Raw genomic sequence first — 27,174 nt, forward strand, 5'->3', positions numbered from 1 at the left:
TTATTTTTGAGTGATTTGTTATTTGTTCTCTTTGATCATTTAATCATGTGTTTCAATAGTTCAGAAGGTTTAGTATAATCGGGATCATAGTTAGGGTGAAAAAGTATATTTGCCAATTTAATAACATCCTTGAAGCTTAGTGTTTTAAAAATTCAATTTTGACTTTAGATAATTTATTTTCCTACAAAAACTTTAAATCATAAACCACTTTGAGAGTTTTGTAGCTCAACAAACACCTCCTAGTGTTTCCAATGGAGACATCTAGGATTCAAATGCCCCCTCTCCCAACAATAGAATAATAAAATAAATAAATAAAAACAATCCCTCTCTCTATAAACTTTCTTCAATTGCATTATATATAGATTTCTACTAGTTGGTAACTCGTGCAATGCACATTGTATTCTAATTTGGGATTGTGTTTGCCTATGATCTCATATCGTATTTGAATTCTCATTTTTGTTTTCATATTATAGATCTTGGTTACTATGTAAATTAGACTATTAAAAAAAAAAAAAAAGAGAGAGAGAGAATCAATAAGGAAATATTGCATAGGAGAAAGAAAATGCTCAACCATTGAAGAAAAAAACCAAGGCTTACTCACTCCTTAAATGGATTAAGACCTATTCTTGCTTAGGAGAGAAAGAAAATAATATATTTTGGTAAAACTATTTAGTTTACTTGAAGGTACTATGACTTGAAAATGATAACAAATAAGGCTACATGAATGCAATTCATATATAGTTAAATCCATTACTATAAAAGTGCTCCTACATTTGCTTTGATAAGTGCTAATAATTTTAGAAGAAAAAAGAATTACTACACAGTATAAACATATAAATGCTCTTAATATAGTGACCTCTTAAAATTAAGCCTGTGACATCTACCTAACCAATTGTGATTCCAAAAGTTCTTACATTTAGGCACTTTGAACAATCTTTTTTATATGAGATTAGTGAAAAATGTTCAAATCATCATCATTATGTGCAAGGATACAATAGTAATGATACAAAAGATGGACCCAAAAAAATTCTTCAAATTAGTTAATGAATATAAGCCTAACAAAGTAAATCTAGAAGACATTATGTCCTCATACTGCAATAAGCAAAGTAAGATTATGATAATTGGTGAATGGAAAATGAATGTGGTGGCAATCATAAAACTAATCTATAGGTTGAAAGTTTCAACTTTCATATCTTCAAATAAGATATGGGGTTCAATCCCCGCCTACACCAAAAACTCATTGGTGTCATGGTTTGATGATAAAAAGCTATCATTAGAAGCAAATGTCATAGGTTGAAATTTTCAAAAAAAAAGAATAGGCCATATTTAATTTCAAAATTGCATAAGAAATTTTAGAGCAAACCTTTTTCTAGGTTCTTGCATCTATTGGACTTGATTCTCAAAACTTTTATTTCCTACCCAACACTACTAGTTTGATTCTAGAAAAGAAAACTTGTACCCCATTTAAGTTAGAAAATTTTAAGTTTAAAAAGGTAAAGGGAAATCACCAACCCAAGTTGAAGCTTAATCCTATTTATAGGGAAGATGCTATAATAGCCCAACACTATCATTACATCTCACAACCTATTAATCATCTATTGTTACTGTAGGGTCACGGTTTGGAGCCCAAGCCCAAGAGGTATGGGGTCATGGTCCAAGGAGCCCAGAAACAATGAATTTATAGAGAGTGGGCTGTAGAACTAGGTCTTAGCGAGTTGGACAACGGTTAGTATTGGACTATACAACAATTGAACACAAGTAAAACATGTTAACATCCATAGATCTTCAGTCCAAGGAGGTTAGATGAATATATAGCGATCACTGTTTGAATATTATGGCCGTTTATACTGCTATATTATTCTCACTTCTTTTTTCTCCATCCCCCTCCTCATAGGGACTCCCCATCTTATATAGTCTTCTTGAAGCCATTGTGGTCCTACACTTGTCGATCATCTAGATCCTTACTTGAGTGTTTGTCCCATCGGATACCCCCTTTCAGCCTTTTGTGAGTTATGGTGGCCAAGGTAACATTGTTCACAGGTCCTCTCCACATTAATACGGCCAGAAAAGTAGCTGCAACGCATTTAATGTGGTAGCAGCAGTCTCTCCTTAGATATTTTGTGTTTCCTTCTTTCCTGTGAGACTGTGGGGCACGTCCCTACCACTAATGCCTATTGGGGGGGGGGGTCCTTCTAGTAGCCAGAGTGCATATTTGAGCTATATTCATCATGTCCGAGGAGGCATTCCTCCTCGGACCGCCCTCTAAATGTCCCTTGTCTACGAGAGCTAAGTTGGAAATCCCTTTAGCAACCACTTCCTCTCCTCGGACATTGCTAATCGTTCCGGGTGGGGTCCATGGCCCATTACATGATTTGGAGTCTTTGCCCCTACAGTTACAATAGTCCATCCTAGGAAAACTTCCTCCTCACCTACTAAATGGGATTTCAAGAAGAGAAATACCTCATATTTCCATCATTCAAATGGTTATCTGCAAATATAAGTTAAACCCAATGCAGGGTCTTTATCCAACCTATTTAAATTATCCATAAAATTCAACTAAGACATTTTTTCAAGCATGTGGAGTTCACTTTAAAGAACAAATAAAAAATACAAAGAAAATAAATGATCTTCCTAGTAAATAAGGGAGATCATAGTATGAAAAACAAAAGAGAGGCAAACCCCAAGAATTGATATACATACATACATACATATATATACATATATATATATATATATATATATATAACAAAACCTACAAGGTAATCCACAATTGCAAACCAAAAAGATGTCCTTTCATGTAAAACTAAGCAACAAAACAGAGGTAATATACCCTTTTGTCAAATGTTGATTACAGATTTTCTAACCACCTAAACTTTCTCATTCTATTAATGCAACATTCATTATCAGCAGCTTGACTTGACTACAAAAAGAGAGAAACAAAATCACATGAAACCAACATGTTCTTCAGAACCAAATAGGATTACAAAAAAGTACCATGCTTTAGAGGCCAAGACTTGGGCTAGCAGAGGCTGAGAGAGAGAGAGGTGAAGGGCTTGGCCGAGATGCTTTGTGTTTATAAAGGGCAACGTGAAAAGAGAAGAGTAAACTTGGAGAAGTGGTGGAATGGTTAGCTTTTAAATATTCAAGATTCAACAACTAAACAGTTGGAGATAATGAGAGGCAAGAAAAAAGAAGAGAAAGTGAAAGACGATAGGTTATTAAGGTTAAGGTTTGGTTAAAGAGTCGGGATGTTTCTTTTTCAAAAAAATAAAACATTTATACTATATATAAGAGGATTCCTCTCTTTGAACTTAACTTTTTTATAGTTCAAAAATACTCTCATAATGAAGGATAACTTCTTTTAAAAATATGGTCATAAATATCAAAGGGTTTAACTTACCTCTAGTACTTTTTTAACTAGAATTTCTTTTATTTTAATGAGAAATTGTCACATCGCCTACTAATTAAATAAAAATTGGAGATTAAAACTCACTATCACTTGTTATTGTGTATTTAAAATAAAAGAACACCTCCAGTTAAAAAAGTACCGGAGGTAAGTCATACCCAATATCTAATAACAAATTTTGTTCTGAATTCAAAAGGAGAACTTCTAAAATTTAGAATTTTTTTCCCTTTACATTCATCTTTTTATTCCCTAAAGTTTAATTTAGGTTTTTTTTTTTTTTTTTTGTTGGTATAGTAGATGCAAATTATTAACATTTACCCAAAAAATTAGAAAAGTCTCTAAGTACACACGCTAGTAAATAAATAAATAACATGAGTGATAATTTGGAAAATTGTGAAGCAGATCAACAAATAGTCAAAGGTTTCAGTTTTATAGTGTGTATATATATATACACACTATAGTAGGTATTAATAGCCATATATAATTGTATATGGAACTATTCATTAGTCTACTTATTTCAAATAACCTTTGAATATCTAAGTGTCGGGTAGAGATTGCGTGTCAGCAGATTGTAATTGAAGATGATTGGGAGGTATGCTTCTTTCTTTCTCATATCTTATGTTAATGCCTGCTGTTCTGCCTCTCCATTCTTTCTACAAAAGGCTCAAAAGTGATTCTTGACCTCTCTTCTTTCTTTTTTACGATTGTTCCTTCTTACAAGGGTTGGGCCTTCCACAATGGACTCTTTTGGGCCATTTCCCATTTCGTGAATTTTCTAAAGAAAAGAAAAATTACAACTTACCAAAATAACAAATTTTATTTTAAATTCAAAAAGAGAATTCCTAAAATTTAGGATTTTTTTTTTTTACGCTCATCTTTTTATTTCCTAAAATTTAGCTTTTTTATTTATTTTTTTTTTAAGTAGATGTAAATTATTAATCTTTACCCAAAAAAAATAGAAGAGCCCCTAAGTACACATATTAGTAAATAAATAAATAATATGGGTGATAATGTGAAAAATTGTGAAGTAGATCAACAAATGGTGAAAGGTTTCGGTTTTATAATATATATAGACTATAGTAGGTATTAATAGCCATTTATAATTGTATATGGAACTATTCATTAGTCTACTTATTTCAAATAAACTTTGAATATCTCAGTCAAAGTGTAAGGTTGAGATTGTGTGTCACAAATTGTAATTGAAGATGATGAGGAGGTATGCTTCTTTCTTTCTCGTATCTTCTATTAATACCTACTATTCTGCCTCTCCATTCTTTCTACAGAAGGCTCAAAAGTGATTCTTGACCTCTCTTCTTTGTTTTTTTACTACTGTTCCTTCTTATAAGGAATTGGCATTCCACCAAGGACTCTTTTGGGCCATTTCCCATTTTGTAGGTTTTTTAAAGAAAAAAAATTACAACTTAACCAACTGTAGTTTGACCGAAATTTAAATTATCTACCTATGGTTTGAAATTTGATACTTTACCAACCTAAAATTAACTCTGTTATAGTTTCATAACTAATTTCTATTAAAAACATGGCTAAATATGTAATTTTACTCCACTTTTATGACTTTTTACTCCAAAAACACAAAAAATAAAAATAAAAATACAAGATCAAATAAAATAAAAAAATAACTTAATGAAACACTTGCATCATAAGATTTCAAACTACAGATAAACAACTTATAATTTCGGTCGGTAAGTTATAATTTACCCAAAAAAAAAAAAAAAAATCATCTTGGGTTTCTTTTGATTTAAAAGGCCTTTTTCTATTAGTACTTTCGGACCCGAATGTGTTGGGCTTCTCCTAATCATCGGGCTTGGTGATAACGGGAACTCAATCGGTCTAAATACAATTGGACCTTCCTCAGGAAGATCCTTTGTGATTGGTTGAAGTTTTAGTATGGGACCGGGGAGGGCGTTATCTAATAGTACTACGTAATAATAAATAGAATACTAAGTACAAAAGTCAATCTTAACTGATCGACCATCGAGGCATTCATTTTCTTCAACAAATCTACGCAGGTTTGAGCTTCTTCACTCAATTTTCTTTCTTCTTTACTTTCCTTCTCCGCAGGTTTGAGCTTAACAACTCTTTTGTTATTTGATTCGTTTTGCTTGCAAGTCTAAATATATTTGTTTTCTTCTTCTTTGGAAATATAGCAGACACATAAAATATGGCTGAAGAATTAAAGAAAAGCTACTTTGAGGTGTTGGGTTTGTGCTGTGCATCAGAGGTAGCATTGGTTGAGAGGATTCTGAAGCAGCTCAATGGAGTCCAAGAAATTTCTGTAATCCTACCCACAAAAACAGTTGTTGTCCACCACACTCATGTCATCTCTGATGTTACCATTGGTACGTCCATGAAATTTTTCCCCCATGTTAAAGTTATTTCAATGACTGTTTTTGTGGGTAGTATTAATTTTGTCAGATAATTACACTGCATATGGTTTTGATCGTTGTTTGATAAATTAGTCAACTTTTTAGTTTTAATCCCGTTGGTAACACACACATCGTATTAAACAATAACTCCATTTACTATTTTAGTTTATTTTTTCACATTAAACCATAATAGAATCAAATAAAATATTGTCTAGCCATTACACATGATAATTCATGTTTTTGTTTTGTTTTTAATTTTTGACAAGTAGTAGTAACGTCATTGATGCTTTGAGAAAACATAAGTTTAATGTTTAAGGAAGGTTTAATTAAAGCGATGGAAAAGATAACAGGTTATAAGAAGTAATTCTAGCAACAAACAATAATAAAGTAAAGACAAAGATAGTAGAATTGAAATTAGATACATCACTAATCAATTTGGCTCAAAGAGCTCAAGTAATATTCAAATCTAAAAATTCATTAAAAAAAATTTTAAAAGATAAGAAAATGTTGCCTAGAAACATTTATAGGCAATTGATAATCGTCTTTATATGGTTAGAAGAAATCTTAATTATAACAATATCATTATCATCCAACTTTATTAAAAGTCACGTGTTAGTCACAAAACGTTTTATAGTACCGACCGGTACAGTATAAGTTTGACTCATTTGATAAAACCTCCTAAATCTTGGTTCTATCTTGTTTTCGAGAAAACTCATCCTCAAGTTTGGCTTCAATATTTTCCTCAATGGATTGGAGTCACTCTTCCCCTAATTTTGTCAATCTTAAGTACTCAAGAAATAGCTCATTAGTCTTAATATGCCAATAAGAACTTGGGCAAAATAAGCTTGAAAGTCTTTCTTCAAATATTTGTAACGTGAACAAGTCATGTAAAATAACTTACTACCATATGGCATCATACAACTTTATTCTAAAAATTGGCTCAACATTGTAATTACTCATTCTTTTCATTATTATTCAATGTGGAACTTCACTCACATGTGTGTACCTAATACTACGATACCATGAGAGAGGAATTCTTCTTCCATATCATCATTCTCATCTTCAAAACCACATTTCTATATGTCCCACGATTCACAATCCCCTTCCAGATGTCCATATGGTCCTTGTTGCTGAAAAACTTGTGGAATTACTTACAAATATTCAATCCTAAGAAGATATGAGTAATGCTAGAGATACAACTTTTTTATAAAAAAATTTTACAAACTGCTGATGTGATGTAGTGAATGGTTATTGATAAATGAAAAAGTGATGTTAATGGTAGGTCTAGATAAAACCAATAAGAAGTTAGACACATCAATAATTTATAAAAATGTTGTAAAATAGTTTATGCATGTAGCAAACTATTAAGAAGTTGTACACATTATTATCTATTACACATAATGATCCTGTTAGTTTGATTTGTATTAGTTGAGGCACTCAATAAGGTAAGGCTGGAAGCTACTGTTAGACCACAGGAACAAAGCAACTTCCAGAACAAATGGCCAGCCCCAAGTACAATGTTCAGTGGCTTATTTCTTGCACTTTCCTTTTTGAAGTACGTTTATCATCCATTGGAATGGTTGGCTCTTGTTGCGGTTATTGTTGGCCTTCCTACACTCATATTGAGAAGCATAGCATCCATCCGAAATCTTACTCTTAATATCAACATTCTTGTTCTGATGGCAGGTAACAGTTCCCCCTCCCTTTTTTTTTCTCCAAAAATAGTCTATTAATTTTATGAGTAAGATTTAATTAAGCAATGGTTTCCAAAAAAATGGAAGTGAATTTTACATAGGAACCTTGACCAATAAGCCAATTCTCCAGCACATCCTTGACATTCATTAGTTTTCATGGTATTATAAAGGTTACCCTTCTAGCAAAGAAATGAGGATGACTAGTATTCATAGATCAACCTCAACCAAAACGCTTTAGAATGGCCAAAAGTATGTTGACTTCTAGGTGGAAAAGATACCTAATGACTTATGTGATTTGCAGCCTTAGTTTAAGAGAGTTTTAATGTGTATCATCCTCTCTTACATGATTGTATATGATGTTTTGCAGTAATAGGGACACTTGCTTTACAAGATTATTGGGAAGCTGGTACCGTTGTCTTTCTGTTCTCCATTGCTCAATGGCTTGAAACAAGAGCAAGTTACAAGGTTTGACACTAGCTATTTCTATCTCACACACAATTTAATTATTGAATTTCTAACTAATTGGCGTATCACTAATCTTTGTTTCGTCACATGCATGACTAAAAAATTTGTAATTTACAAAAAGAAAACACATTGTAACATACAAAATAACGCTATAAATAAATTAATTAAATTAAATTAAACTCTTCAACCAATTCACTTGGAGTGTCAGGGCACCCTTGACAAAAAGAAACAAAACAAAATTAAACATTATAAAATGTTTGTTTCTCTGTAAAACGTAAACGCGAAAAAAAAAAAAGTTTATTATATGAAAAAAAAAAAAACTAATAGTTCTTTTATCATAATAATCATTATAGGCATTTTTTGGAAACTATAATGAGCTATATAGTAACACATTTCTTCATATGTGTATCTCTCAATATTTGATTAGCTCAAACAAGGTTGTTGAATGAAATGGATGTTTTTATTTAGTTTCCACCAATATCACATTTTATTTATAAAAATAAAAATAAAAAAAATAAAAAATAAAAAGAAAAATATTACATATAACATCTAGTCCACCATATAAGTGATGCTTTTGGATAACATAATTATGGTTCTTTACCTATATTGTAAAAGTAAGATAAGCCAATAGTACATGATAAATTATACCACTATTGCATGACAAAAAAAAAGGAAGATTATTACATGATTTCAATCTTAGGCCGCTTTGGGACAAGTTTATAAGTATTTTTGATTAATTAAAAAAAAAAAAAGGCTAAATTACTAATTACATCTTTAAAAAAATTTGTATTTACATTTTAATCCCTGAAGTTTTTTTTTTTCTTCAATTTTTGCCTCAAATATTTTTTTTAATATATTCGATGTGGGCCTTTTGTTAACTTCTATCTATAAGATTTCTATTAAACCATCAAAATGACTTAGTTACCAACTAAGCCGTCCTCAAGCCCATTGAAATCCAAAAACACATCAAAAAGTTCCACAAAAAAAAAAAAAAAAAAAAACCCACTTCTATACCCTTAGCCAAATCTCAATTCAACCAGCAAATCTTTCCGAAAACTCACTGTAGAGAGTGAAATTTTCAGCCGTTCATGACTAGCCACTTCATAAAGTGCCACATGCTACTTAGTATGTCCCACTATCATTATTTGGAGACCATCGGAAATTTGCCTAGTGTCACTGAATAAAGAATGTTCAAGAGCTAATCACACGACGACATGTGTTTATATTTAATTTAAAATGACACAAGTAGTCTAATCAGTTGATGTTATGTGTCCCTTAAAAAATAAGACATGAAGTCCCTCCATTTAAATTATAACACGCGTCACCAATTAGAGTTAATCCTATGTCATTAAACCTTTTTAAGACTCATATAAATAAAGACTGTCAACAGCCTTGTTGGAGGTATATTTAGAAGTCTCAAAACTCTACCGAAATCAAGCTCTAAAGCCTCTTAAAATTACATGAACTTCAACTTTTGAATTTGAAGAACATTTGAAGAGGAATCATTTGAATCATCCTCCTCAATCTCAAAGTTCAATGAAATAAGCTCAAGAGGCCCACTCTAAATTAGTGAAGTTCTATGGATTTAACCCTCTAAACCCCTGAAAAACTTCCATTACAAATCTTCAAAAACAAAGAACATACTAAGAATATTCAAAGAACACACAAAGAACATGAATAACAAAGAGTTTCTAACAAGATCCCAGCTAGAGATTCATTGTAATTCTATTTCTAAAGATCTTTTAATGCATTTTTCAATCAAATGAAAGGACGCTGAATGTTCAAATAAAGATTGTATTTTAATAAAAGATTTTTTCAATGAGATTGTATCAGGGAGTTATTTTCTTATAATGTAATATAATTATAGTGAATTGTACCCACTCAGTCATCAACACAAATTTACATTTGTGATATTATATCAAATGTTTGATTTCCAAATTTGAAATGTTGAGTTTACACTCACCAAACCAATGCATTTGCCCTAGTTTATTATTTTATGTGTAGTACTATTAGTATTACAAATTTTACTATATTAAACTTACAAAAAAAAAATTTTGAGAAGAACATTAAACTTACTAATTGATATGTCATCAATCACAAAATAATAATTCAAATATATTCATTAATGAGATCGCAGAAATCTACCAATTACATTTATTGTTATATTGGTTTCTAAGTTTTATATAGTAAAACTTATAATACCTTTAACTTATTTTATCTTTATCAATACAAATATTCTTAAATAAACCTAATAGGAATTTAGCTAGCCATATTTTAACATGTCCCAAGCCATTAGGAACTTCAATTCCTATGAAAGTTGTAATTTTGAAAAATAAAGGTTAGAAAAACATACCCAAAAAAAAAAAAAAATTAAAAGAAAATGTCCTTTTAATTACAAATTTAATATTAATTAATCATAACCATTTCATCACCTCACCAAATTAAACATTCATGGCTATAATTGGAATTTCACATCAAAGCGCTCAAATCATCAAAAGTCCCAAATTTGGCCTAAGGCTTAAACTTAGCGATTTCAATCGTTTGATAACTCTCAACTCTATTAAAATTACAATGAATTAAAGTTATAAAAAAATAATTAAAAAATAAATAAAAACCTCTAGTTTAATGTTCTAATTACATAATAGTCCAGTCAATTTGAATCATTTGATTATACCATCACTAAACTGGAAAGTCCCGAAATTTACATAATAAATATATAATACCTAAAGACACAATTTTGTTATATTTCCCTAACTTAACCATAATCTAACCTAGTTGGTAGTTTTAAAGTTTAATTAAAATCCTTAATTTCATGGTTTAATATCTAGAAGACTAGAACACAAAAACCTCAATTTATTCATAAAAACCTATTTCTAAATTTCTAATTTTTTAATCAATCCTCCAAAAATAATACTCTCAATAAATTGAGAATTTAAATCATCAATTACGGGCATGATCAAGTTAAGGAATTTGCAACCAGAATTCAACGCCCCACCACCCCCCCCCCCCCCAAAAAAAAAAAAAAAAAAAAAAAAGCGAAACAAAACAAAACAAAAACAAAAACAAAAAAACACCAAATCAAGCTTAGGACCTAGCCGTAAAATTAAAATCTCACAACTCCTATTAAAACACTTTTTTTTTTTTTATCTGAGATAAAATTCAAAACACTTTGAATTAAATAAGACTAACATCTTGAAATAATGGGTTGGATTACATACCAAAACAGCGTTTAATCCAGTCAAAAAATCTATATAATTATAATAAAAAATATAAATAAACTAAAATAAATAAATAAAACCCATGATAAGAGGAAATAAGATCCCCTTAAGCCCTTATTGCCTTTGATATAACTCACTTAAAGGTTAAAGCTATATGTCAAATGCCTTGTAGCTGAATTGACATCTCCCCATACACAAAGTGCTTGGAAGTCTAGGGAGAAAAGAGTTCGAGTGCAACATACTTCTTATTGGGAATTGAATTTACAGCTTCGCTTATGTGTACCTAGATGTATTAGTAGTATTTAGTGATTTTGGCTGTCCATATTATATCTCTAACAGAACAATTCAACATTTATTTTTTCATCCATTTATTAGGGAACAATTTATCCAAAAACTTTGAAGCAAAGCAACAGCTCAAAGAATTTATTGAAAAGCAAAATAAATTAAACCTAGATTAGTAGTATTAGTAGTATTTAGTAGTATTAGATTTAAACCTTTGTTACTGTATTAGTAGTATTTAGTGAAAAGCAAGGAATTGTCTAAACAAAGAAGAAACATAATCACTATAATCAAACAAACAAGCATTTTTAAGCTTTAAACAAAAATTAAACTGATGGCTGGAAGTTTGAAACAAGGCATGTTTTGTCACTTTCAGACTTCTAGGGAGGCTCAGTGTTATAGTTTATCAGTAGATAGCTACTGTTTGATTCCACAATGACTTCTTAAGAGGACTAGAGATTTGATCCTGGCCGTTAGAATAATGATTAAATGATGAAGTTCACTTTTTTCGAAATGCTTCAATTTTTTAGAGACCAGTGGTTATTTATCATGGTAATAATTTCAGCGTTGATTTGACAAGTTTCTGTCCTTTATTTGCAATGTTTCACTCCAAAGGCTATGGCTACGATGTCATCTTTAACGAGCATGGCTCCTCAAAAGGCCATAATAGCTGAAACTGGAGAACATGTTGATGTCAATGCTGTTGAGATGAACACAGTCCTTGCAGTCAAAGCCGGCGATGTTATTCCAATTGATGGTATTGTTGTTGAAGGGAAATGTGAAGTTGATGAAAAAATGCTGACTGGAGAATCATTTCCTGTCACCAAAGAACTGGACTCAACTGTTTGGGCAGGCACTATTAACCTAAATGGTTGATTATCCTACCTTTTCTTTGTTATAATTTCAGTTAATGGTGAAATTAAAATATTTTTCTTACAGTTCTCAAGTTTCCTCTTCTTTCCTTCTTTCCCTATCAGGTTATATTAGTGTAAAAACTACAGCTTTAGCAAAAGACTCTTTTGTCTCAAGAATGGCAAAGCTAGTAGAGGAGTCGCACAACAAGAAGTCCAGAGCTCAAAGATTCATTGACAATTGTGCAAAGTACTATATTCCTGGTCAGTCCCCTGTCTCTCACTAAGCAAAGTGCTATTATTCTTTCTATTTGAAAGACAAAATGTTCATTTTAAAACATTACTTCGTTGATTTCACAAGTAATTAAACAGAATAGTCATATGAAATTAGGTGTTACCTGCTTGTTGATGTCATAGTAGTACAAAGCTACACAGCCTCGAATGCTTGTGCTAAAAGATCTTCAATTTGTTTCCGTTTGTAATTTGGAGGTTTTTCAAGTAGACAAACATATATGCTTGTGTTAGAGTCTATGTACTATCATTTTAATTTTTTATCCACATTTTCCTGTGTTCAATTCTGCAGCGGTTATGTTAATAGCAGCTGCTTTTGCTGTGATTCCGGCTGCACTGAGACTTCCTAACGAAGATTACTGGTTTCATTTGGCAATAGTAGTGCTTGTAAGCACATGTCCATGTGCACTTATCCTCTCTACACCTGTTGTAAATTTCTGTGCACTTTCAAAGGCTGCAACAACTGGACTTCTAGTCAAAGGTGGAGATTATCTTGAGATTCTTGCAAAGGTTAAGACTGTCGCTTTCGACAAAACTGGAACCATAACAAAAGGAGAATTTGTGGTGACTAATTTTCAAGTAATCAGTGATGATGTTAGCCTGAACGCCTTACTCTACTGGTAAACTTGAAACTTTATTCTTTGATGATACCACTTCTTACATTAGATATATGAATCTATAGTATCTAAATAATTAGTTGCAACTGTACCGTACATAGAGTGAGTATATATGAAGGAATATTCAAAAGACACAAGGAAATTGATTCTTGAAATTCAAAAAGTTTCTATTTTGTGACTTTAAAAACTAAAAACACTTATGGAAATTGTGAAGGGTTTCAAGCATTGAGAGTAAATCAAGTCATCCAATGGCAGCTGCACTTGTTGAGTACGGACGCCAACATTTAATTGAACCAAAGCCTGAAAATGTGGAAGACTTTCAAAATTTCCCTGGGGAAGGGGTTTTTGGGAAGATTGGTGGGAAAGATATCTGTATTGGAAACCGGAGAATTCGTTCGAGAGCTGGGTGTGCAGCAGGTGAATTTCTTTCTTGGTTCAAAAACTAATTTCTAGTAACTCACAGGTGTTACTGATGATTTTGCCTTTGTTTTATATGTTGCTTGTTACTAGAAATAGAATTTCAAAACATGGAAGGAAAAACAAATGGATATATATACTGTGGAGCAACTCTAGTTGGAACATTCAGCCTCTCTGATACTTGTCGATCAGGGGCCATGGAGGCAGTTGAAGAGCTTAAATCATTGGGGATCAAATGTGTCATGCTTACAGGTGATAATCATGCAGCAGCCATGCTTGCACAAGATCAGGTACAAATATAGCAGCTCAAGTTGGTAGTCATGTGAACCAATCATCCCAACCTAACCATAACTGGGTATTATATTTTTTTGGAAGAAATACACAAAGCTCCCCCCCCCCCCCAACATGTGTTTCTCTTCAAAAAATATGGAACGTACTAAAAGTTTTGAATGTAACACTTAATCCATACAGTGTCGTTTTATGTGTAAGTTGTTAACTATCTGTGAAAATCAACAGTGCATTGGTCATGTGATGACAAATGTTCATATTTAGAGCTACATTTTCACATAAAGCAATATCACATGGGCGCCTTTTGTAGGTTACAATCAACTAAACTAGTAAAGTCTTTTGTCGTTAAGTAAAGGACTTGAGTTTGAATCTTGCTTATACCAAACACCAATTACTCTTGGCTTAACAATAAAGAAAAATCATCATGGAAAAAACATCATAGGTTCAAATTTATTACATTTATCAAATAAATAAATAAAATATTACACAGGAGTTTTGAGCTACACTAAAAAGATTCTAGTGGTTAAGTGTTACACAATTAACAGTCTTGGTATAAAACAATACTACAAAGAGTTAAGTGTTATACTCAAAACTTCAAAGCAATTTCATGTTTTACGGGGAAACCACGTGAGATCTTGTGTATTTGCCCCCATATTTTTCTTCTGCATATGTTTTTGGCATAAATGTGATCTTGATGGGTTTGCACTGCAGCCATATAAATGTGGTTTAACTGTTAACCAAAAGTTTCCAATTCCACCTAATTGCTTAATTATTTAGCCCTCAACAATCTTCAGCATAGCCATGTTTGTCACTTCATTATTATTTCCATTCATGCCATGTTCTTTGCAGCATGAGTCCACAAATAAATTGAACACACTATTTTAAGATGTGTAAAATTTTCTTTGCAGCTAGGCCATGCTTTAGATGCTGTCCACGCAGAGCTTCTACCTGAAGACAAGGCACGAATAATTGAGGAATATAAGAAAGAAGGACCAATAGTGATGATTGGGGATGGCATTAATGATGCTCTTGCATTAGCCGCAGCTGATGTTGGCATCTCAATGGGAATTTCAGGATCAGCACTTGCAATGGAGACAGGGCACGTGATTCTCATGTCAAATAACATTCAGAAGATACCGTTAGCCATCAAACTTGCGAGAAGGACATTAAGGAAACTCATTGAGAATGTCATTGTATCCATCACAACTAAGGGTGCCATCTTAGCATTGGCCTTCGCAGGTTATCCGCTTATTTGGGCATCAGTTCTCACAGATGTCGGGACATGCTTGGTCGTAATTTTCAACAGCATGTTACTGTTGCAAGAGACACCAAAACTTCAAGGAGGGCATTCCAGATCAAGATGTGGCACTTTCTCCATGCCTTCTTTATTTGGGAAAGGCAAAAGCATAAATCCTGTTGATGGGCAAGGTGGTTATAATGGAGATTATGGGGACTATGAGGCAATAAAATGCAATGATGGATGCTGTGAGAAACTCATTCATGAAGTGGAATCCCCAAGTGGTAAAGGTTGTTCTAACTGTACAGAAGCTAGTTGCAAGGACAAGAAGTTTGCTAACATACCACAAAGTAGTAGTAGTAGTAGTAGCAGCGTTTGTTGTCTACAAAAATGTGAAGCTCAATCTCAAAGCAAAAAATGTGGTCCAGCACAAGGTGCAACCATCAATAATGCCTGTGGCTGTAGCACTGCTGGCCTTCTGGAATCTATAATAAATAATGCTTCTAAGATTTCAGACAATAGAGAGATAAGAGGGTGTTGCAAGCAATTTGCGGAGCAATGTTGTGGTAAGCCTGAGCAATACACAACTAATAGGTTGTCAGAAATTGTGATTGAGTAGATGCTACTTCAGTTTCTTGTATCCGTTGAAATAATAGTTGTGCTATTTTAATTGGTTGTGCTATTTTTTTTTCTATTTTATTCTTTTGCTAATGAACCGTTGCACATAGAAGAGAGTAACTGTTCATTAAAAAAAATTGAATTTTAGAAAGGCTGTCGGAGCACTATTTTATGGTTAAACTCTCTAAAATAAAGAAAATTTTGTGTTTGCCTTGGAGAGATGCTCTTGAGCTTATTAAATTAGGGTAGAAAATAACTTTAAAAGAATAAAATTAAAAGAAGAGTAATGAGGGAATAACGGAAAATTCTCATATGAGACGCTCTCATAAAACTTATGTCTCAATGACATGTGGGTCCCGCACCTGAATAAAATTAACCATTCTCCCCATTGGTCTAAGAAAGTTGTGCAAATGTGTCAAAGTAGAATATCACTCAAATGAGCTTCTAGAAAAGGTTTTAAAAATATATTATCTCAAGGGCATATGTTAACATAACATAATTAATAAAGTTTTTTTTTTTTTTTTTTTTGAGGAAGAACATAATTAATAAAGTTAAACATTTGAATTAGAATACAACACATTTTTTACTCATAAAATTAGAATATTATTTAATACATCTTTTTGGAATATATTTTGCTTATAATATGTTTATACATTTTTAATGTTTATATGATTCTTTTATGTTATGTTTATAACGTATAGCTTATATAAACATAAAAGAAAGGTATACATTTTCATACATAAAAAGTTAGTAATTTTGGCATTATTTTATTTCCATGCTTTTTTAATTACTTTCAACAATAATATTTATATTTTTTAACATAATCTTATGTGATAAATACTATATATAAAAAATATAGAAAGACAACATTTTTTTTCTATAAATTTCTAGGCACTAAAAGAATTAAGAAATCAATCTTACGATATAACATCTTTTAATATAAGGATTTTCTGCATTCCCTCTAATATTTTAACTTTTTTTTAATGTTATTATTTCCTAAGTATCCTAAGAGGCTGGGGAGATAAGTGAGTATGCGGTTGTTTAGAAAACAATCTTTATTTTATATATATATATATATATATATATATTGAAAAAGCACATGAGTGTTAGGAAGTTGCCATTGTATACTCTCGTGAGTCAGAAGATAACAGGGGAAAGAGGAGGACGTTGGTCGAGATTTATTAACAGCTAATTCCCATACAAATAGAGCACCTATCAAAAAGATACTCCAAAGACTTCAAGATCGAGGTATCATTAGCCGATCTGAGATTCATCACCTAGATTAAATGAAATAGTTTTTAGTAAGTTCACATCATATTATCTTATTGATGTAAGACAATTAGGAAATTTGCTTACGTATATTTGTGGTGGTTTTAAGATTAGAAAAGAAAAAGAATTAGAGAGAAATTTGGACTGTTCAAGAACTGTATGAATGGTAACCTTAGAAAGAAAAGAAGAAAAGAAAGAGAAGATTATATATATATATATATATATATATATGTATATGTAAACTCTTTCTTGTACTAGTAGTAATAGGATTCCTACTAGTATTAGGACTACTAGTTTGATTAGTAAAATAAAACTTAATAAATACTTAACTTGGACCCAAAGAAAATAAGACTAAGATACTTAGGCTATGTTTGGTAACCCTTTTTTCCTCAATTTTCTGTTTTCAAAAACAATTTTATGTATCCTAAGGCAAAAATCTTGTTTGGTAACGCCTCCGCTTCCTCACAAAGGCACAATTGAAAACCTTGATTGAGGGAACCACTTGTAAGGTAAGTGATTGGTCTTCACCGAACTCTCCTTCATGATTTCTTTTTGTTCTTCATCGGATTATACCATTCTTTATCTCATTATTTTCTCACTCTCCTTTTCTTTTTTCTTTTTTTGTGCGCGTGATTGAGTAGTTTTGTGCGGCTTTCAAAGTTTTTGAAAAGCTTCATAATTGTAGGGACCTAATCACTCAGAGGTACTCCCACATACGTTTCTCTTATTTTTACGTTCTTGTTCTTTTTTTTTTCTTTTTTGGGGGGGGGGGGGGGGGGGGGTTTCTTTTCCTTTTTTCTTTGATTATGGATTATTACAAAATTACTAGAGTTGATTTGTGTTTGATCTAATCTGTTACTATTGAGTATCAATAGTTAATATGAGGTTAATGGTTATTATCAAATGGGTATTTTTGTGTTTCATATGAATCTATCTAGAAGCGCCATAGATAACCTCACGCCATTAAATTGTACACACAAGATAGGAATTAATATCCTAACGTGTCCCTACCCAAATAACACATTTTTTTCTCATAAAATTATAATATTATTTATATACATATTTTGGAATATATTTTACTCATAATATGTTTATACATTTTTAATGTTTATATGATTCTTTTATGTTATGTTTATAACGTATAGCTTATATAAACATAAAAGAGAGGTATACACTTTCATACATAAAAAGTTAGTTATTTTGGCATTGTAAGGCCACGATTTTGTAATGAACCTAAACAGTATTGGGTTCGCACGTAAAAAGGCCCAGACAATATGATTTGTAGAGCGTGGGTTTGAAAGGCTAGGCCTTGGTCACCAGGTGGTGGGTTTTTCATGGAGTTCATACATGTTTCGGTTTTCTTCACCCCCGGAGTTTTTCTCCTGGAGGTGGGCTGGGAGGCTCTGGTTTTTGGCCACTTTTCCCAGCCCCTGTTCTAGATTACTCCTTTTTCCTTTTATACTCGCCTGCGTTCACTGTCCTTCGTCCACGTATAGGGTCAACCTTTCCAAGATTGATACTTGTCCCATCAACCTATACCCAAAGTCGTTGGGGGTGGTTGTAAAAGCTGAAAAATACGGCTCTGTCAGGTGCAGAGTATTGAATGGCAGTAAGGGCAGCTTTCCCTTGATATTTTAGATTTTCTTTCAAGTTTAGTTCTATACCGTTTTTGCCCCTCTTACCGGTGGGACTTTGGGTCTGCCGAGGACTGAACTGTCCTCGGCAGTACCCCAAGGCCATCTTGTGCTTTATATTGTTGATCTTGGGACATAGCCCTCCTCGGCTTGGGCTTTTGGGACTCCCCACGAGTAAGTGGGCCTGGCCCATAAATTATTTGGGCCCCACTGGCATTATTTTATTTCCATTTTTTTTAATTACTTTCAACAATAATATTTATATTTTATAATATAATCTTATGTGATAAATACTATATATATATATATATAATATAATATAGAAAGACAACATTTTTTCTATTAATTTCTAGGCACTAAAAGAATTAAGAAATCAATCTTATGATATAACATCTTTTAATATAAGGATTTTCTGCATTCTCTCTAATATTTTAACTTTTTTTTAATGTTATATTTCGTAAGTCTCCTAAGAGGCTGGGGAGATAAGTGAACATGTAGTAGTTTAGAAAACAATCTTTATTTTATCTTTATTAATTACATACATACATACATACATATATATATATATATATATATATATTGAAAAAGCACATGATTGTTAGGAAGTTGCCATTGTATACTCTCGTGAGTTGAAAGACGGCAAGGGAAGGAGAAGGACACTGGACTGGATTTATCAGCAGCAAAATCCCATACAGATAGAGCACCTATCAAAAAGATACTCCAAAGACTTCGGGATCGAGGTATCATTTGCCAATTTGAGATTCATCACCTAGATTAAATGAAACGATGTAGTTTTTAGTAAGTTCACATCATATTATTTTACTGATGTAAGATAATTTAGGAAATTTGCTTATGTGTATTTGTGGTGGTTTAAGGGTTAGGAAAGAAGAAGAATTAGAGAGAAATTTGGACTGTTCAAGGGCTGTATGAATGGAAACATTAGAAAGAAAAGAAGAAAAGAAAGAGAAGAGTTTATACACACACACACACATATAAACTCTTTCTTGTACTAGTAGTAATAGGATTCTTTCTAGTATTGGGACTACTAGTTTGACTAGTAAAATAAAACTTAATAAATACTTAACTTGGACCCAAGGATAATAAGCCTAAGATACTTAGAATACCTAGAAGATCCTAGACTCAACTAAATTACCTTTAAAAAAAATATCCTTAATTTGCAAGACTTGTTGAAATTACAGATTTGCCCCTAAGTATAAAATTGATCATAACTATAGAAATAAAAACTTGAATTAAAAACCGTTTAAACCCTAAAGATTCATAGTTAGACCATCAAAATTTCATGACCTTCACTTCAACTGGACTTCACACATGGACACCATAAAATAATTCTTGGATAGGTACTTGCAAAGTAATAACACATTAATCTTCCATGGCTTCATCACTTATTAGAAGATAGATAAATAAAAATTTGTCACTATCATGTCTCCAAATTCTTAAGAAAAGATGGAAATTTATTAAGGTAAAATACATTTTTCTACCCTAAATTTTGATTTTGATTACACTTAATCCTCAAATTATCAAAAACACGATCAACCTATAGTTTTAAAATTACGTTACAATTAACTAGACTTGACAAAATTGGACTCAAGCCCAATAACCTAACCCAAACCCAAAAAAATACCCAACCTAGCCCAAAGTATAGGGGAAAGAAAAAGGATGAGTTGTACGTGACCTGCTTAACTATGGGTCAGGTTGGTTTTTTAAGTGATTTTTTCCACCTTTTAGATTTCAAGTGGAAAATACAATACATTCATGTAAGGCCACGATTTTGTAACGAACCTAAACAGTATTGGGTTCGCACGTAAAAAGACCCAGATAATATGATTTGTAGAGCGTGGGTTTGAAAGGCTAGGCCTTGGTCACCAGGTGGTGGGTTTTTCGTGGAGTTCATACATGTTTCGGTTTTCTTCACCCCCGGAGTTTTTCTCCTGGAGGTGGGCTGGGAGGCTCTGGTTTTTGGCCACTTTTCCCAGCCCCTGTTCTAGATTACTCCTTTTTCCTTTTATACTCGCCTACGTTCACTGTCCTTCGTCCACGTATAGGGTCAACCTTTCCAAGATTGAGACTTGTCCCATCAGTCCATACCCAAAGTCGTTGGGGGTGGTTGTAAAAGCTGAAGAATACGGCTCTGTCAGGTGCAGAGTATTGAATGGCAGTAAGGGTAACTTTCCCTTGATATTTTAGATTTTCTTTCAAGTTTAGTTCTATACCGTTTTTGCCCCTCTTACCGGTGGGACTTTGGGTCTGCCGAGGACTGAACTGTCCTCGGCAGTACCCCAAGGCCATCTTGTACTTTATATTGTTGATCTTGGGCCATAGCTCTCCTCGGCTTGGGCTTTTGGGACTCCCCACGAGTAAGTAGGCCTGGTCCATAAATTATTTGGGCCCCACAATAGCCCCTCAAAATCCTGCTGTCCAACCTCTTGGTTGGAAAGGGGGGTTTTGGTAATACCGAGCCTTTATTATGGCTCATCTAATTCAACCTTTCACTAATGCCGGCGGTTCTCCATCTGCCCAAGAGATGTACCGGTCTACGAGACATCCTTTTGATCTTACTCCTGACGCGTTTTCGCCGTTTGGTTATCCAAGACGCGCTTTTAATGACTTCTATTTACGAGACCGTTTAAATTCGACGGTTTGTTTGATGAGATGGGGAAGTGGAACGGATACATCTTTTTTTACAGGTTCTTCTGGAAACCTGGACGAATTTAATACCTTCCGTTTTGCCCTTCCTATAAGAAGGCAAGTAGGAGGCTATCGCTCTCGTGCAGAGACCCTTTTTACCCTTCTGAAATCTGAAATCCTTAGCCTCCCTTAGCGTTTACTTTACCCACTAATTATACACTAAATCATAATACGTTCACCATAACAACGAGTAATGAAGGAATCATACCCCCCCCCCCCCGGTAAACACCACATTCCAATAAAGCTCGTAATGGCTTGGTCAGGGCAGGGATGGCGAAGACTCAAAATCTATCTCACCTTCCTTTCAGCCAAAATCCGAAGCAGGGACTCGTCACGCCAAACTTTCGGCGTGACTGAGTCGAAGACACTCATCATCAGTACCAACCGCTCTCTCATGAGCATACCTAACATGGCACCAGTGTGTTAGGAGTCAGGACTGAGGCAGGGGCCAAGTGCCCCTGCTTCTTCCTCTCTTCGTTCACTGGTGCCTCCTTTTGCCTCTCTTTCTTCTTCTTTCCACCACCAGATCCATCCTGGTGCTTTTCCTTCTCCCTCTTTTGCTCCTTTTTCTTTCTTTTCATCTCTTCCCTCTTCTTCTCCTCCTTCTTTTCATTCATCTCCTCCATCTTCTTCCGAAGAAGGTCCTTCTCTCAATATAGGCGCTACTGAGGCAGAGTTTAGAAGGATTTCGGAGACGAGTTTAAAAAGAGATCTGACTGTTTACTTAATGTATTGCTTTTTTTTTATTATTGTTTTGGAAATCTACTTTTTGTATAGGCTTGTTTAAACTCCTCTTTGTACGTTGTAATACATTTTTATATTAATAAAAATTGTTATCACTTTACTTCACATGTTCTTTCTCTATATTTTCGAGATGATAGCGCAATGCATAGACATACAATCTTGTGAATTCTTTTTATTCTTAAACTGTGGCCGACGTCTAAGACCAAAGCCCCAGTTAATAAAAAGATCTTGCTCTGTGTTTATAAAAACAATCCGGCTTAATAATAATACTGAATCGAACAAATGATACTTAGGGCTGAAACTCCCATTAGACAGGAAAAGAAAGGACATTATGATGAGTTTATTGAGTCGGCCTAGCACAATACCGCCGACCTTAGAGTACAATACTTGGGGGTCCTAGTCTCTTATCAAAGAGAAGGGCGCTATTATGAATTTGCAAGTGTTGTTCGGCACAATAATATAGCATTTAAATCAATGACACTTAGGGCCAAAATGCTTGCTAAAAAAGATATCACCATAACCTTAATAAAGTTATTTGGCACAACAATGCCGACCTGTGAAAAACGATACTTACCCCAAAACTAGCCGAGATGATAGCTCAATGCCCGATGTAGTGTAGGAAGTAACCATCCGAGGACATATCACCCGCAAAATGAACTGCCCCCCTATGCTACTGGATAGTGGGGTGTTTCTCCATCTTCTTAACACTCCTATTGGCATTAACCTTTTACAGTATTTGAGCCGAAGATTGAGTAATCTTAGAATTATTATTAAGTAGCCAACCTTACAAAGCTCAATCTTTTTCTCATCCAAGTAGTTGGTTTCCCCATAGGCTTGAGTCCGAGGACCATGCAATGCCTTGGTTTTGTCCAAAACTCAGTTTTCTCATCCAAGTAATTGGTTTAACCATAGGCTTGAGTCCGAGGATCATGCAATGCCTTGGTTCTGTCCAAAACCCAGTTTTCTCATCCAAGTAGTTGGTTTCCCCATAGGCTTGAGTCCGAGGACCATGCAATGCCTTGGTTCTGTCCAAAACCCAGTTTTCTCATCCAAGTAGTTGGTTTCCCCATAGGCTTGAGTCCGAGGACCATGCAATGCCTTGGTTTTGTCCAAAACCCAGTTTTCTCATCCAAGTAGTTGGTTTCCCCATAGGCTTGAGTCCGAGGACCATGCAATGCCTTGGTTCTGTCCAAAACCTAGTTTTCTCATCTAAGTAGTTGGTTTCCCCCTAGGCTAGAGTCCGAGGACCATGCAATGCCTTGATTCTGTCCAAAACCCAGTTTTCTCATCCAAGTAGTTGGTTTCCCCATAGGCTTGAGTCCGAGGACCATGCAATGCCTTGATTCTGTCCAAAACCCAATTTTCTCATCCAAGTAGTTGGTTTCCCCATAGGCCTGAGTCCGAGGACCATGCAATGCCTTGGTTCTGTCCAAAACCCAGTTTTCTCATCCAAGTAGTTGGTTTCCCCATAGGCTTGAGTCCGAGGACCATGCAATGCCTTGATTCTGTCCAAAACCCAGTTTTCTCATCCAAGTAGTTGGTTTCCCCATAGGCTTGAGTCCGAGGACCATGCAATGCCTTGGTTCTATCCAAAACCCAGTTTTCTCATTGCGTGGGACCTTGGCTTTAGGGGAGTTAGCTCCTCGGCCGAGCCCTTAGAATTATCCAGGCGATTAACGCTACCAAGCGTAGCCCCTAGTCAAGAAGCATAGCTCCTAGCGGAACTTTACACTAAAACTCTATAACCGGTTGTTAAAAATGATAAAGGAACTCTCTCAACTTACCGCCTATGCCAACACACAAGCCTTTCCCACAGACGGCGCCAATTGTAAGGCCACGATTTTGTAACGAACCTAAACAGTATTGGGTTCGCACGTAAAAAGGCCCAGACAATATGATTTGTAGAGCGTGGGTTTGAAAGGCTAGGCCTTGGTCACCAGGTGGTCGGTTTTTCGTGGAGTTCATACATGTTTCGGTTTTCTTCACCCCCGGAGTCTTTCTCTTGGAGGTGGGCTGGGAGGCTCTGGTTTTTGGCCACTTTTTCCAGCCCCTGTTCTAGATTACTCATTTTTCCTTTTATACTCGCCTGCGTTCACTGTCCTTCGTCCACGTATAGGGTCAACCTTTTCAAGATTGATACTTGTCCCATCAGCCCATACCCAAAGTCGTTGGGGGTGGTTGTAAAAGCTGAAGAATACGGCTCTGTCAGGTGCAGAGTATTGAATGGCAGTAAGGGCAGCTTTCCCTTGATATTTTAGATTTTCTTTCAAGTTTAGTTCTATACCGTTTTTGCCCCTCTTACCGGTGGGACTTTGGGTCTGCCGAGAACTGAACTGTCCTCGGCAGTACCCTAAGGCCATCTTGTGCTTTATATTGTTGATCTTGAGCCATAGCCCTCCTCGGCTTGGGCTTTTGGGACTCCCCACGAGTAAGTGGGCCTGGCCCATAAATTATTTGGGCCCCACAATTCATATACCATACCTAAAAAAAAAAAATTATGGACCATTAAATTTAGTATTTTTTTTCTTCTGTTATTTATTGTGATGGAGAACTATGGATTGTGTAAGCTTAAGAATTTATGTATTATTTAGCTTTTATTTTTGAGTAAGTTGTTATTTGTTCTCTTTGAGCATTCAATCATGTGTTTCAATAGTTCAGAAGGTTCAATATAATCGAGATCGTAGTTTAGGGTGAAAAAGTATATTTCCCAATTTAATAACATCCTTGAAGCTTAGTGTTCTAAAAATGCAATTTCGACTTCAGATAATTTATTTTCCTAAAAAAACTTTAAATCATAACCCACTCTAAGATTTTTGTAGCTCAATAGACACCTCTCAGTGTTTCTAATGGAGACATATAAGATTCAAATCTCCCGTCTCCTAACAATAGAATAATAAAATAAATAAATAAAAACAATCCCTCTCTCTATAAACTTTCTTCAATTGCATTCTATATAGATTTCTGCTAGTTGGTAGCTCATGCAATGCACATTGTATTCTAATTTGGGTTTGCATTTGCCTATGACCTCGTTTCGTATTTGAATTCTCATTTTTGTTTTCATATTATGAGTCTTGGTTACTATGTCAATTAGACTATTAAAAAAAAAAATCAATAAGGAAATATTGCATATAAGAAAGAAAATGCTCAACCATCAAAGAAAAAAACCAAGGCTTACTCACTCCTTAAATGGATTAAGACTTATTCCTACTTAGGAGAGAAAGAAAATAATATATTTTGGTAATATTTCATAACTAGTCACTAACCCATGCAATGCACGGGATAGTTATACAAATATTAAAAATATTTAGTTTACTTGAAGGTACTATGACTTGAAAACGATAACAAAAAAGGCTACATGAATGCAATTCATATACAGTTAAATCCATTACTAAAAGGTGCTCTTACATTTTCTTTGATAAGTACTAATAATTTTAGAAGAAAAAATAATTACTACACAGTATAAACATATAATTCTTTTAATATAGTGACCTCTTAAAATTAAGCCTATGACATCTACCTAACTCCAAAAGTTCTTACATTTAGGAACTTTGAACAATCTTTTTTCATATGAGATTAGTAAAAAAGGTTCAAATCATTGTCATTATGTGCAAAGATACAGTGGTAATGATACGAAAGATGGACAAAAAAATTCTTCAAATTAGTTAATGAATATAGGCCCAGCAAAGTAAATCTAGAAGACATTATGTCCGCATACTACAATAAGCAAACTAAGATTATGATAATTGATGAATGGAAAATGAATGTGGCGGCAATCATGAAACTAATTTATAGGTTGAAAGTTTCAACTCTCATATCTTCAAATAAGATATGGGGTTCAATCCTCACTTACACCAAAAACTTATTGATATCTTGGTCTGATGATTAAGAGCTATCATCAGGAGCGGATCTCATATGTTAAAATTCTCTCAAAAAAAAAAAAAATAATAGGCCATATTAAATTTGAAATTTGCATAAGAAATTTTAGAGCAAACCTTATTCTGGGTTTTTGCATCTATTGGACTTGATTCTCAAAACTTTTATTTCCTACCCAACACCACTAGTTTGATTCCAGAGAAGAAAACTTGTACCCCATTTAAGATAGAAAATTTTAAGTTTAAAAAAGGTAAAGGGAAATCACCAACCCAAGTTGAAGCTTAATCCTATTTATAGGGAAGATGCTATAATAACCACTACTTAGAGCATTCGCATCAGGAAATTCTACTATATCCTATTTTACCATCTCAAAAAGTTACTTTATCAATTATACAATACCATTTTACAATACATCCAGCATCCCAACTTTTATTTTCCTATTCTACTCATTAAAATAATATATCAACACAATAAAATATATTTTTCCTTTTTCGTTTTTTCCCAATTTTCTCCTCCACCTTCCTTCAACCTTTATCATCGCGCCTCCACTGCCCAGTCACCATCACTGCACCTCCACCATGCCCACCACGCTACCACTGCCCACCAAAATTCCACCGAAACAAAAACCCATATTAAAAAAAATTAAAATAAAAAATAAAAAAACCAACGTCATAACAGAAACCCAGCAACACCGGACTCACCAACAGAAACCCAGCGCCACAACAGAAACCCAAAAACATAGCAAAACTCATCGGAATCCACCCCCATCTCCACCACACATGACCTCACCATGACCCACACCGATCTCCACCAAACCCATCACTAATCTGAGCAACCCAGAAACCCAGCAACACCGAACCCAAACACTAGTGATCTTTGACGACCAACAAAACCCAGTAACACCGGACTTGAGAGAACCACAACCCACAACCCACTTTAGCCATACCCCCCTCTTCCTTTAAGAACCGGTCAAAGGAAAAAAAAAAAAAAAAAAACCCACAGAACCCGCCAATCCACCGGCGTGGAGGCCCAACCACCGACACAAAGAGAGAGAGAGTGAGAGTTGAGAGCAATTCACAGAGAGAGAGGGAGACAAGAGGAAAGAGAGAGAGTTGAGAAGTCAGACATAGAGGAGAGAGAAAGAATAAATTAGATAAAAAAATATATCTAATAGTCTATAGTG

At 34.1% G+C, this 27,174-nt stretch overlaps 2 protein-coding genes across 2 annotated transcripts; both read left to right on the forward strand.

The window, feature by feature from the left end:
* The first annotated feature begins 5,571 nt into the window (after positions 1 to 5,571).
* On the forward strand, positions 5,572 to 13,985 carry LOC115967556 (cadmium/zinc-transporting ATPase HMA2-like). The gene is made up of 8 exons (XM_031086678.1): positions 5,572 to 5,763; positions 7,219 to 7,476; positions 7,852 to 7,949; positions 12,062 to 12,317; positions 12,424 to 12,561; positions 12,881 to 13,208; positions 13,420 to 13,622; positions 13,716 to 13,985. The coding sequence occupies exons 1-8, from the start codon at positions 5,586 to 5,588 to the stop codon at positions 13,922 to 13,924; spliced, it is 1,668 nt and encodes a 555-aa protein (XP_030942538.1). The 5' UTR covers positions 5,572 to 5,585; the 3' UTR covers positions 13,925 to 13,985.
* Positions 13,986 to 14,648: 663 nt separating this feature from the next.
* Positions 14,649 to 15,766, forward strand: LOC115966308 (cadmium/zinc-transporting ATPase HMA2-like). The gene has a single exon (XM_031085562.1). It carries the CDS (start codon positions 14,912 to 14,914, stop codon positions 15,764 to 15,766), a length of 855 nt encoding a protein of 284 aa, XP_030941422.1. The 5' UTR covers positions 14,649 to 14,911.
* The last annotated feature ends 11,408 nt before the right edge of the window (positions 15,767 to 27,174 follow it).

The sequence above is a fragment of the Quercus lobata genome, chromosome 11, assembly GCF_001633185.2.
Source record: "Quercus lobata isolate SW786 chromosome 11, ValleyOak3.0 Primary Assembly, whole genome shotgun sequence".
Classification (NCBI taxonomy): Eukaryota; Viridiplantae; Streptophyta; class Magnoliopsida; order Fagales; family Fagaceae; genus Quercus; species Quercus lobata.

Excerpts from the sequence above, each read along its gene's own strand:
- LOC115967556 (XM_031086678.1), top strand. The coding sequence starts at position 5,586 with ATGGCTGAAGAATTAAAGAAAAGCTACTTTGAGGTGTTGGGTTTGTGC. Across the intron at positions 5,764-7,218 it reads CATCTCTGATGTTACCATTG|TTGAGGCACTCAATAAGGTA; the intron begins GTACGTCCATGA and ends GATTTGTATTAG. Across the intron at positions 12,562-12,880 it reads TGCAAAGTACTATATTCCTG|CGGTTATGTTAATAGCAGCT; the intron begins GTCAGTCCCCTG and ends TCAATTCTGCAG.
- LOC115966308 (XM_031085562.1), top strand. The coding sequence starts at position 14,912 with ATGATTGGGGATGGCATTAATGATGCTCTTGCATTAGCCGCAGCTGAT.